Consider the following 13,603-nt stretch of genomic DNA (forward strand, 5'->3'; position numbering starts at 1 on the left):
AATTCCCTGAGGGAAATACATTAATAAGAATGTTTTAAAAGGCCAGGTGTGGTAGTTCACGCCTATAACGAGAGCACTCAGGAGGATGAGAAAGGGGGTAACTGTGACTCGGAAACCAGCTTTCCCAGATCACAGAGTGATCCTATCCAGTGCTCCTAGGATAAGCATATTAGAGAATCAACGTCTGGTAAATCCTGCCTGTGTGTATGGGCCCGTTGGAGACTTGGTGCAGAATGTTCTGGGCTAACCACCCTGGCCTCTGCCTCTGTGACCCACATTCTCCTTTAGACACAAGATCAGGACCTTGTATGAAGCTTGGGAATCTATATCCCCCTCTTAGGGTGAGATAAAACAATGTTTTCTGGGTCTGGGTACTCTTCCTGTCCTCCTAGGTTTTCTCTTTCAGTGAAGGGAAGAAGGGGGTGACTTCAGAGACAAGAAGCTCTATCATGCCCTCCCAAGGCCTTGTTGTTTGTTTGGCTTCAATACACGTTCTCGTGTAACCTCTGATAGTCTCAAATTTGCTGTTTAGCAAAGTTGGCAACCTTGAATTCCTGATCCTCTTGACTCCTTAAATAGTAGGGTGAGACTATGTTCTGGTATGAGTGGTTTCCAAGAATCATTTAAGACAGGAGTTTCTGCTTCTTTCAGTATTGTTCCAAGGTTGACATGACAGGTATTCAGATTATGAGGGCCAGTGTATATGATACTTTTGTATAGAAGATGCAAAGGCACATTACATGTGTGTAATATGTGTAAAGGAGGTTCCCATGCCTGTGCAGCCGGGCTCTGAAAGCACGGTGAAAGGTAGACTCAGAAATAATAATACTGGTTGCCAGACTGTACTTTTGTTCCCACGGGTCACAGTTAAATATGTTATTTATTCAGAGCAAAAGCTCTCAAACTGGCCCAACATGAATGCTGGTTTAACATTTTCCACCTGGGTAGTTTATCCGTTTTATCTGTGATGACATAATACTACGATGTTGAACTTATAAAGCAGATTCAAAGAAGAGATACACGTAAAGTATTTAGAAAAGCACATAACCATTTTTATTGCTCTATGAGAATCATAGGCATTAACATAGAGAATATAGTTAGGTCATTGATTTAATCATCATGCAAATGGATCTCACTTTATACAGTGATGTACATAACATATCTTTTGGTGGCATTTTAGACAAGTTCTTCTCAGTTCTTCGGTTATTGAAAGATAAAGGTGTTACGAAGTCAGAAGGAGCCCAGAGCCTGGCCTGGGGCTCATTTGTAATCCCAGCATTCAAGAGCTGGTGCAGGAGGATCAAGGCTAGTCAGAATCAAGGTGAGGCACATGGTGCAGAGGCCAGTTGGGGCTGCAAAGCAAGACTTCCTGTTCAAATAACCAAAACAGAAAAACAGAGATGGAAAAGCAGAAGTAGGCCAAATTCCAATTTAAAAACAGCAATCTTCTAACACTTCCAGAACATAAACAATCCATTTTGAGTAATTGCTGTGCACACATAATTATTGGCAACACTCTTTCCTGGCTCATGTGGGAGAAGGCACAGAAGCCTCTTATGGACAAGTTAGGGCTGAGAATACAAAGGAGACACTGAACAAGGAATATTTCCCACAAACACCTCTAGAGAACCATCTGCAGATCGCGGACTGCCAATGGAGAAGATGTGAGATGCTATCCTCATCTCTCAAATTGATTCCAGCCCCACCACACACACACAGAAGCTTCTAGATTGAGTGAGCGAAGATTGAACAGAATAGCAACAGAGGAAGTGGGGAGATACCATTGCTCTAAGTTTCTCTACGCTTATCCGTATCCCATCTTTGTTTTACTGAAGTCAGAAAGTTAATGCACTCATACTGGAATATGAATAGATGATACATATTTATTGATAAATTAAACAAGATACTTAAAGGTACGCTAGTACCACGGTCTTCTTAAAAGCAATATACCTTTATTTCAAGGGGAAGGATTTTGCACGACACTTCATTTAGCATCCATACCTAAATGCTGTTTCAATGTGTAAAACACAAGGTGCCTCCCAGGAAAGAATGCCCTAGTTTCAGCATTTCTCCGGGACTAATCTAGAGATCTCAATTTAACCTTGTGTACAAGACAAAGTGTGAGTTTCTCAGGCCTGAAAGCAGTTTCATCTTCTCAGTGTTTTCTTCCTTCCGCTGTCTCTGGGGTCTCTGCCTCCATTGTTTCACCTCTGCAGTCAATGTATCTGTAGGTGCACTCACCGATATATACCTTTCTTCCTGCTGTGTAAGCAGTTTAATTTTGCAAAGTTCTTCTTTTAAAAGTCAGTCTTCCTCGACAACTTTCTGTAATTCTTCCACTCTAGAATAACAGTTTCTTCCATTATTCTTAGTTTTTCATGTGTTACTCATGTTTAGTGTTTTATACAATTTCATCCCCTTTTTAATTAATATAAACCAGTTTAGGAGAAAAAAATATTTTTAGTAACATTTGTTTACAGTATTTCTTGGTGCTGACAGAAGCAACTTAGGAGAGAAAGGGTTTACCTTCGGGCCCAGTTTCCAGTTGCAGTCTGCTTGCCACTGTCGGGAAGTCAAGACAAAAGGAACTTGAAGCATCTGGAAGAGGCCACGGACAAGAGCAGAGAGAAAGGGCATGCATGCAGGCCTGTGCTTGGGGCCCTTCTCGCCACTCCTCCAGTTCAAGATCTGCTGCCTACAGAATGATGCCAACAGGCCGAGTGGGTTTACCAAGCTCTGTTACCATGATCACGGTACCCTTCCCTCCATGAGCATGCCCACAGGCTCATGTCTAAGTCAGCACAACCTAATTAGACACTCAATTGTTGGCATTCGCTCTCTCAGGTGGCTCTGTTTCAGGTTGACCATCGAAACAAAATGTCACATCATATATGTGAAATGGATGAGACACAAAGAACAAACAATAATTTCACAACCAGAACTTGTTTTTCTCCTCTGGACTTGAACATCTGTCCTTCATCTTGAGGTCATTTGGACTGCCATCTGCATGTCTTTGTATTTCTGAACTGTGATGGTCTAATGACACTTTCTTCTTAAAAGCTGCCCGTGGTTATAATTAAAATAATCATTTGACATGAATGAGATAGAGTCCAGACCTTATTTCATGTCTTTCCAGATCTGACTTAGGTTATGAAGAATCTCATGTCACGCTTCCTCTCCTTTTTCTGCCACACCCATACTAAATTTCTGTTTCCCTGGGATAAATTTTATTTTTACATAAAAGCTTTACAATTTCTTTTCTCTTCTTTTTTTTTTCTTTCAATCTTTCATGGCCCAACTATTATATATCAGACTCAAAATAAGACATTACTTCATTCTAGAAGTCATCCTGATTTCCCCATGAGGTGTACCCACAGACTGGATTAATCTTTTTTCCTCTCATTCATTGGTAACAATTATGGATCACGACTTGGCCAGACTATGAATCTGCTACATACCATGTTCTTGATTGTTTTTTTCATATTTCTTTACAGAAAGGTAGTTGTGGCTGGTGCTTGCCTAGACAGGCATGTGGGGATATGCATATAGAGGTTCAGTGATAACATACAGGAACCCGATCTCCTTTCCACCATGAGAGTGGAACCTGGGAACCCAACTAAGCTGTCAGGCATAGGCAATCTTACTGGCACCCTGGTAGTAACTTTAGACTGAGGCAGAGATGGCATCAGCATCACTGGCTAAGGCTAACTGTGCTTCGGCCATCTGTAATCTGGCACTCAGGACAATGAAGCATAGGGATCGCTAGTTCTGGCAAGTGTGGGCTACATAGTTGAAACTCTGTCACAGGAGAAACAAAGTAGAAGAAAACCCTACAGGTTTTATTAAGCCTCAGTATTTCTTATTCCTACTGGACCTAGGCCAAGTCTCAACAAGTTGCTTTTCTAACTGCTTCCAGGTGACATTAGTGACTATGTTTTAGTGACTGCCCTTGGGAAAGCTTTTTTTTTTTTTTAATCTGTTTTGTTAAGTTCTTGGTTCAGCACCTTCAAAGTGATTAGTTGAGGTACATGGAGAGCATGGCTGTGAATTGGCACACAATCAAGGCCAGCTAATCATGTTTTCACATATTGGTGCTTTGGTGGCACGATTGAACTGGCTACTGAACTGGCCATGGCAAGCAAACTGGGGACTGTTCAAAGAAATGTGATTGCATTGGTTTTTATTAGTACTGTGGCCCAGTTGCTTTATGAAGTAAACCATAGCAATAATAGAATAAGTTCGTTATGAAAAACATTCACTATGTATTCAGCTGAAAACAAATTTAGGGCTTCCCTTACATAGCCTCTATGAAGAATGTCTCAGATTTTTTTAAATTAAATTTTAATATTTTATTTTAATTACAGTTTATTCACTTTGTATCCCAGCTGTAGCCCCCTCCCTCATCTCCTCCTATGTCCCTCTCCAAGTCCACTGATCAGGGAGGTCCTCCTCCCCTTCCATCTGACCCTAGCTTATCAGGTCTCATCAGGAATGTTTCAGATTATCTAATTCAGCCCCCTCTATTCTTGGTATTCTTAGGGCTGTTTCTTGACAACTGGTGAGTCAGAAACTACAGCTTCCAATTCTAAGATTTCTGAGGTGGCTTAAAAGAGATAGAAGGCAGGAAAACAGAAGGCCTTGACCTTCGATCGGTGGGACCACGTTCATTGGAAGACAAGGGGAAGAGGCATCATTTCCCTCGCCTGTGTGGACAAGAACGCCTCACACCATGAATGTGGTTGAGAACACCTGTGGGGAAAGACGGCAGCAACCCTTGGTAGGGGTGGAAACTACTGAATCCCGTCTTCTCTCACAGTTCTCTTTTCTGGAGTTGCTTTGCCTGTCCTCAAGGAAAGCTGGGAGGTATAGTCTTGTAGCAGAAAGCTATCATTTCAAAAATCTCAGGAGATATAGAAAAATCAATATAGAAGAATGGGGTCACAGGTTCTTTCTTAAGTTGTTTCCTGCTGAGACTGGCCATTGTGTCGGGGGGGTATAATTCTGTATCTGTTGAAAAGGAAAAGGGTCCTCTGGTCCCATAGTAGGTGGGAAGTTTTAATATGATTAGCTGCAATTGACCATGCCATCCTGCATTTCTGGAGAGACTTTTAAAAAATAATCTTTTAGCAGATGATTTGGTTACAGAGTAAAACTGAGATTTCCCAGGAAGGTAGAGGGAAGTGGGGGAGTGGAGGTGGGAGAGATGGAGTGATTCTGAGTCAGTGAGAGGAAGTGGGCACAGAGTTGACTCATAGAGACAGTGACTAGTCCCACTCTCGGAACTGTGGCACCAAACTGAGCTAGAAGAACAACAGGAGCTACTAAGCATCAAAGAAGGGAAAAACAGAAAAATAGAAGACTAATGTAAAGGATTTTTATCCTGTCTGAGGTGAAGGCTGAAGGTCCCATGCAGCCAGAGTTTTCCCACTGTGTCTAAAAGGTCCTTTTGCAGATGTATTAGGGAGCAAGTAGAACAAATTGAATTCTTGTAGGATGGGATCCATTGGGAGAGCCTACATGGAACATTTTGTTTGGTTAGTGGGTGAAGTTCAGTGAGTAAAAGACAGGGCAAGGAGGAAAGGAGTGATAAGAGGGAGGATCCCAGAGTGGGAGGGAACCCGAAGCCCATACATAAGAGGAAGCTTGGGGTTAAATTTCTTGGTATGCTCCCTGTGTCTAGGACCCCATCTCAAACCAGACAGGATGTATTGGTATAGAAAAAGCATTGTTTGCAGAGGAAGGCACAAACCCAATCATTAACAGTACTCAGATCTAGTCCCTTAAATTTTGCAGTGCTTCAGCAACCAAGGAATCCAGCTGGTCCTGACAGCTGATCTGAGATTTCTCTAGGGAATTTACTGAGAGTGAGAGAGGTTAATTGATTCAAAGAAGAATTCAGTCCAGCCATTTTAATTCTGAGTCCTGAAAACAACGCCTAGAGTGTCAAGAAGAGACATACATTGGATGACCCATGGCTCATTAGTCACCCAAACTGCTTTCAGGAGTTTGTAGGTGCCAGCCTCTCTAACTGCTTCAAGCTGACGTTAGTTGACAATGGGGGGCAGCGGGTAGAGTGCTTCTGATGGGGTCTCTCTAAGGGGCCATAATGAAACTTAACAGATGACAAAGATCCAGAACAGAAGTCAGAAGGTAATAACTGTACAATTTTGTAGGGACAAAGAGACAAATAACACCAAGTTTAACATAAGTCCATATAAGGCTAAATATAAAAGTTAACATAATGTTAAATCCAATTGTACAGCTGGCTGGACCATACACCAGAATTCTGTAGGAGAATAAAGTAAGTCGCTTTTTGTTTACATCAGAGTCCTTCAAGGAACTAGCACCTGGAAGTTTTGTAAAAAGAAGTCAGCTAAAGTCAGCATCTAATTGACAATTTAAAAGAGAAATAGAATCCCACTGAATCATATATATATATATATATATATATATATATATATATATATATATATGATTATCTAGCAAAATTCCAAAGATACTGCTTTTATATTCTGAATAACTTCTCAAAGCTATGAGTTTGAAAACAAAGTATCTGGCAGCTTCCTTTAGTTGGGGAACATTCGTGGTTAGGGTATAGACCCTGGAAGTAGCTTTGTCTAAGGGGAAGAATTGAAAGCTAGGATAAAGGACAATTGAAACAACTTGCAGGTTCCATGGCAGTCTGGTGATCAGCGTAGAAGAGGGTTCCTTTCGTCACAGCATCTTCATATATCAGTTTAGGAAACAGTGAAGGCAGAGAGATTGGTAGCATCTTCCCAGTTGAGACTTTTAGAATGTGGATGAAAACGCTGAGATCTTGCACTGGGCAAGAAAATCCATTCCCCCTGTCATGCGAGACATGAAGAGTAATTTTCATCTTTCCTGTAGCTAAGGAGGAGGTTTTGTTTTGTTTTTTTTTGTTTTTTTTTTTTTTTTTTTGGTCTGGTCTGGTAGGAGCACTTCAGGCCCATGGGGCTGGAGGCAGAAGCAGCAGACTTCTGGTAGGTCTTATTTCCCATAGATCCTGATTTTGTGATAAGGCTAGCTTGCAACTCACTCTGTGGGGATTGTTCTATTCAAGGGATGTACTTGGGCCTAGAGACATGCTGCCATGCTGGTTTACGTAAATTTAACCCAGCTTATTCAAGCATTCAACTTTTCATAACCAGTGCCTTATTTTTTAATATATCTGATTTTGAATTTTATTTTCCATTAGACAATCTTTAAGCTTATTTTAAACTTGTTTTGAATTACTTGTATTAGGCTTAATTTTAACAACATATATAGAAAACTGAATAATGGGTCTCTCCCTCCAAACCTGTCTTTGTAAATAAAGTACGTATGTACTTAGCATGACTACAGATGTAGTTCTGAGGCACATTTTATCATTTATAAGGTGACTGATCATTAACTTGTATACCTTAATTATATATAATAGTTTATTATAAGTTAATAGCTTTTTTAAGATTAAAATTTCATAATTTTATTACTGTTAGATTTGGGCCTTAAAAATTATATTCTTAAAAACTATATTTTTAAAACAAGATTCTTTAGTATCAAAATAAACTTTAAATCATAAATACAGTCCACAGAGAGATTGGGAAGCTCATTTTTCTGATCCTTTTAAAGTGGGCTTTAATAAAATATCAGTTTCTTTTATATGACTCAGTTTCTCCAAATAGCTAACAAAGACTTTAGTGATTAGACATATAACTGTAAGTCAGTTTCTGCTAGCCTAAATAAAGCATCATAATCTTAGGAATTTATAAACTTTAATCATGAAACATTATGTTCTTAAGCCCTATTTTCTATAAACCTTGTTCATGGTTTTGTCCTCATCTGTTATTTTTCACTCTCAGGACAGAAATCATCACACAAAAATCTATACTTATCCAAAATATCTAGGAAGCCTGGTATTGCCTTCCAGGGAAAAGAAAATAAAACAAACCATTCTGGTATCTTGATGTTGCCTCCTTAGTCTATTAAAAAAGAGATAGGATGAGTGGCCAATTCACATGACTGCTTTCATCTTGATGAGTTAAGATGGTGACCAATGACCTGGTTGCTTCTGTCTTGCTGAGGTCAATCGTCAAGATGGTAGAAAGCCACATGATTGTTATTTACTGAGAGGTGAGCCCAGCTCCCTGGCCAGGTGATCCTATTGAGCACACGTGTTTCATTTTTGTTTTTTCCTTCAGAAAACATCAATTTTCCTAAGCAAGAGTTGAATCCAAGTGATATATGAAAGGACTGAAATCAGCACAAGACACCTGAAGACCAAGTTTTTAGTGTAAAGGAGATTTATTTGCCCCAGAGGGACAAAGGTCAGGGAATAAGAGACAAAGATAGGAGATAGAGGACAAAGGAGAAGAGGAAAGGAAAGGGGAGACGGGAGAAAAGATACTTGCCCTGGAAGAACAAAGGACTGCCTCTGGACAGAAAGGAAACAGAGGTGGCCTGTAGGCAAATAGCAGTTAATAAAGGGAGAAGGGAACCCCTGTGTTAGGATGACTTGTCTGGTTTTGATTGGGGGTGTTAACTAAGGTAGCCGAAAAGGGGGCTTTTGATTACTGGACTTCACTGAATTGATAGATGGACATTGGTGGTCAGCCTCGAGAGGGGACTGCGCCAAATAAGGAAATAGACCTTGGTGGCTAACTCTAGGAATGCAATATAATGGTTTAGCAAGGTACAGGGAATGAGGGAGAAAGATAAAAGTCAAAACATGTCAGTAAGTTGTTTGCCATGCTCTTGGCCTGCCTGCTAGAGCCCTTCAACGTATATGGTATGCTGTAGCAAATTACGATTACTTATACATAGACTTTTAACTATTAATCCTTTTTGTGACGGATTTTAAGCTAACCTTTTCCTGCTTCACAGCCTTTTAAACTACACCACCCAATGCTTTTATAGATCCTGAGATCTTTAAAGTTTTCACTTCAGCAAAAGCTCTAAAGATATCCATAACCTTGAACATTTTAGTAAACAAAACCAAACTCTTAGTTAGGATTCCTAGTGCTGTGAAGAGACACTGTGACCATGGCAACTTTGAAACCATAAAAATCATTTAATTGGGGAATGGCTTATAGTTTGAGAGGTTCAGTGGCAGGAAGCATGGCAGCAGGCAGACATGGAGCTGGAGAAGGAGGTGAGAATTCTACATCTTGATCTGCAGGCAGTAGGAAGAGACAATGAGCCACTAAGCGTGGCTTAATCTTCTGAAACCTCAAAGCCTTCACCCAGTGACCTGCTTCCTCCAACAGGACCATACCTATTTCAACAAGGCCAATGGCACCTCCTACTAGTGCTGTTCCTTATGGCTCTATGGGGACATTTTTATTCAAACCACCACAATGGAGGAGAGGAGAGTGTTCAGAGACCTCAAAAGACATATCCAAGCTTGGAGGGACAGAAACAAAGGCATACAGCAAAAGATTGCTAGTTTGTCTCCATTAGGAACTCTAAGAACACAAGTTTAGATGCCCAGTAGAGGGAGCAGGCATTCCAGCTCTGGGAAGAGTTGCAAGCCACAGCTGAGTGGGAGGGATGAGAGAGAGTAAGTGAACTGGGAGTTTTATATATAAGGGAGAGGCCTCAGACCACCCATACCATTATTTTTATGGAGTTATCTAAATCCAGTTTAGGTGTTAAGGTCAAAAGCTCCAAGTTTTTATTTTCCAGTGTATACTAAGGCCAGATTTGTATTGAAAAGCAAAAGATAGTTGCTGGTTTTAATTCTCCTAATCAGAGCTTCTTCTAGTCAGCCAGAAAACATGCATTGGTACAAATAATTTAGAATTTGTGATGTGTGCGGAACCAAGGTAAAAAACAGGCTAGTATCCAGCTACTCAGAATGTCCCCTAACTTTTGCATTGACCAAATGGGCCTGGAAAGTAGGTTAGGTGTCTCTCCAAATGCTATGATTCCTGAGTCAAGAAACTGCAGGGCCAGTGAAAGGCTCTGGGGCATTCCACTGTTGAGTGGCAAGCTAGTGGAAAATTTCTGGGATTCTTGGCCAAATTTTCTCACAGCCAGTGGAAAGTCCCCAGTGCCTTCAACTGAGCAAATCTCAAGTCTAGATGGAGGGGGGCTCCTGTGAGCCCCCAGACCTAACCAGGATAACTTGGAGTTAGATCCTATGAATTACTTTGTCTAGGCATTTCGAGGTATGTTGCATGTGTGTTCTTCTTGAATGGAGCTTATTCTCCCACCTAGATAGTCAAACTGTGTCACTGGAGAAAAGTGAAAGGAGAGAAGGGTGGAGATAGGCAGTGAACAGAAATGGTTGCCTAAAAGAAAAGCATGGCATGGCCAGACCAAGAGCCAATGAACATAGAAGAGCCAGGGAGCTCTGCCCCTTGGAGGATTTGAGCAGCTAGTGGCCTATGATTTTCCATCCAGGGTTTTAGCGCCATATGTTAGATTTTTGAGGTGGCTTAAAAGAGGAAGAAGACAAAAAAAATAGACAGGTGAGACTATGTTCACTGGCAGACAAGGCAAAGAGCAGAATTTCACCCACATGAGTGGTTGAGAATACCCATGGGGAGAAGATGGCTATAATCCTTTGTAGGGGCAAAAAGGACTACAGTATCACTCCCCCTGTAGTCCCTCCCTTCCTTGTCTGGCTTCAAGGGAAGGTGGGAGATGTAGTCTTTTATCAGGAAACTATCATTATATAAGCAATTTAGTTTACCTTCTTTAAAGAATTACAAGGACCATGCATGGAGATAACCTAAAACCCCTACACAGATGTAGCCCATGGCAGCTCTGTCTCCAAGTAGGTACCCTAGTAAGGGGAACAGGGACTGTCTCTGACATGAACTCAGTGGCCGGCTCTTTGATCACCTCCCCCTGAGGGGGGAGCAGCTTTACCAGGCTACAGAGAAAGACAATGCAGCCAGTCCTGATGAGACCTGATGGGCTAGGGTCAGATGGAGAGAGGGGAAGACCTCCACTATCAATGGACTTGGGGAGGGACACAGGGGGATGGGAGAAGAGGGGGGGAATGAAGGAGGGGGCTACAGCTGGGATGTAACGTGAATAAATTGAAATAAATTAAAAAAATAATTACAAGTGAATAGCGACATGAACGACCCATTGACCTCTGTAGTTTCAGTTTCATCCTGAATGAAAACAGTTACAGCCATATATTCCCCTACCTTCCCTGCAAAAAAAAAATGGAAGCCTTCATTTATCCCTGGATAGTATAAGAAATCCTCATATGAAGGATTTAACTTTCAGTTCTTTGTATTCACACAAAGCTTCCTGTTTTGAGAAGTTGTTTCTGCTTCTTTTGTCTCTCTCTCCTCCCATTCTTCTCTTTGGCTTTAGAACTTAGAATTTTATATTTACTTGTTTGTTCTGTACATATTTTCCACCCTCTGCCAAGTGGTAAACATTTTTTATCATAGAGGTGATGCTGCACTAAGAAAAAAATCCATGCTTCCTAAAGGCCAAAACATTGCACTTTCCACCACGTAGTTATTGCCTTCCTCTCTCCCTTATGTAATTTGAGCCTCTGGTGGTATGAGAGCTAGCTAAATGAACTTTGATTCTGTAGCTCAATATCTAGTGGCATATAGTAGGTAGTCATGTGTGAATAATTACTATTTACACAGGTCATTGTTATAGCAGAGTAAGAAGTAGAAGTGACCACCAATGATTGTAGAGTGCTGATCTATGTCATGGGTACTAGTTAATATTCTGTGAGTTAGTGTGTGCTGGAATTTCAATTTCAACCAGCCCATCAAACATGGAAGGCTTTACATAACAATCTGGACTCCAAGCTTGTGTTGGAAAAGCCCACATTCCTGAGGTTCCCAGGCCACCTGCTCCTTGAGATCGAGAACTCCCCCCCCTTGCTTCCCATTGAATCCTATGAGCATTTGTTGGATAGGGGTATGTGCTGAGAGGATGAAGTTATGTAAATTCTACAGGAATTCACTGGGAATGGCTTGGTGAGTCATTGCAACCTAAACAACAAAGGAAACAATAATGTCATCTCCCACCCCTCCCTTTATCGATGGAGAATGCTAATGGGCACTTGCCTACCTATGAGCTCTATAGCATGTTGAGTCACTGATCTGTGTTTTGTCTGAGTTGTTTTTCTGCATTTCACAGTACATGGCTAATTACTAGGGACATTCTACTGTGATTTCCGTCTCTGTTTTCAGTGAAATTGTATCAGAATCTGTCTGACTTGATAACTCTTCCTTCTTTCAGAACTTGTTCATTTGTCTTGGTTTTATCATATGAGGTTAGGGCACTCAAAAACAGATTGAGCTAAAAAGCTATTATTTGCCAAACTCATAATGTTCTTGCTTCGTTTCAGTTATCCTTAAAAAGAAGAGGAAGTAAAGATTTACCAAAATCTGAGAAAAAGGCTCAGCAGACGCCCACAGAGGTATGTCAAAATAAAAATTTAAAGCGCACAACAAGCACCTCCAAATGTACATGTTAATAAGCTACAATTAACACCAATTATGCATATCAATTATGCAGCTGTAGACTCAGGTGGTAAAGTGTGTTCAAAATAGTTGCTTAGAAAACTGGCTTTAGCATCCCTGTCATGAGCTTTTACATAGTGAGCCCATAGCAACGCGTCACTAGTGCTTTCTGTGTTGCTTTATTTGAAAACTGTACCAGAGTGCTAATCTCATTCTTTCATAATTAATGAAACCAGTGAAATGACTGCTCCTACAGCATCTGCAGCATCAAGAAAAGAATGTTGCAGGAAGACCTCATATAGGGGAGAGAGAGAGACTGATGATGATGCCATTCTTGGGACCAGTGACTGGGGAGACAAAAGGAAGGAAAGGAAGCACTAAAAATGAAGCTTAAAAAGTAAACTTAACATGGGCTCAAGAGCAAGAAGGTAATGGATGAAGGATAAACTAGTATTGATGCAGTCGAGGGTTCGTCATCAGATTCATTCTCTCTGCCAGGTAATCAATTAAAGGGCAGGAAAAGTATAGAGTGCAGCAGGTGGCAGTGGTGATACCTCAAGTACCAAAGAAAATCGGCAGTTGAGGAAAGGTGTTTACTGGGGAAGAGGGCAGAAGCGTGCATGCAGCAGACACCCAGAGAAAAGGACCCTCTGCAAAACGCAGGAGAAACTTGAAAAGCTGAAAGATCCAATTTCCTCCTGACTCAGGCGTAAAAGCCTTTGAAGAATTTTTTCTCCCTTGATTTAGGGTTGCTTATTAGTCCACAGCTGTGCTGATCTGGCTGTGAAATTGCTCGGAGAGACAAAGGCCAACAGGGTGTTTTAAGCTTCCTGGCTTTTATCTCAAGTCAGGAGGGTAAGGAAGAAGCAGGCCATCTTGGAAACTTGCCACCTTTATTTCTTAGCATGGTTCCTCTCCTCTGACTGCCTAGCAGGGAGTCTGTCTAACTCCTATTCTATTAGCTTACATAACTTCTCTCATCTGTGGAACACTGATTTAATTTAATTGCATAATTATGTGACACGAAAGAAAAAAAGCAAACTGTTAATGGAGGAAGGGGCCACTGAGAAAGAGAAATGGAGAGATCAACCATGATCAAAGTACTATGATATGTAAGGATGACAATGTCATAATGAAACTTATTATTTTGTACCCTA

General features: G+C 41.0%; 1 protein-coding gene across 2 annotated transcripts in view; it reads left to right on the top strand.

Annotated features, from left to right (window-relative positions):
* Positions 1-13,603, top strand: part of Mtcl3 (MTCL family member 3) — a 51,212-nt gene that overhangs the window by 29,818 nt on the left and 7,791 nt on the right. For both annotated transcript variants that reach the window (XM_060373503.1, XM_021660677.2), the window contains exon 5: positions 12,332-12,403. In XM_060373503.1, coding sequence (XP_060229486.1) covers positions 12,332-12,403 — 72 coding nt within the window. The remainder of the gene's footprint in view (positions 1-12,331; positions 12,404-13,603) is intronic.

Source organism: Meriones unguiculatus, chromosome 20, assembly GCF_030254825.1.
Source record: "Meriones unguiculatus strain TT.TT164.6M chromosome 20, Bangor_MerUng_6.1, whole genome shotgun sequence".
Taxonomy (NCBI): domain Eukaryota; kingdom Metazoa; phylum Chordata; class Mammalia; order Rodentia; family Muridae; genus Meriones; species Meriones unguiculatus.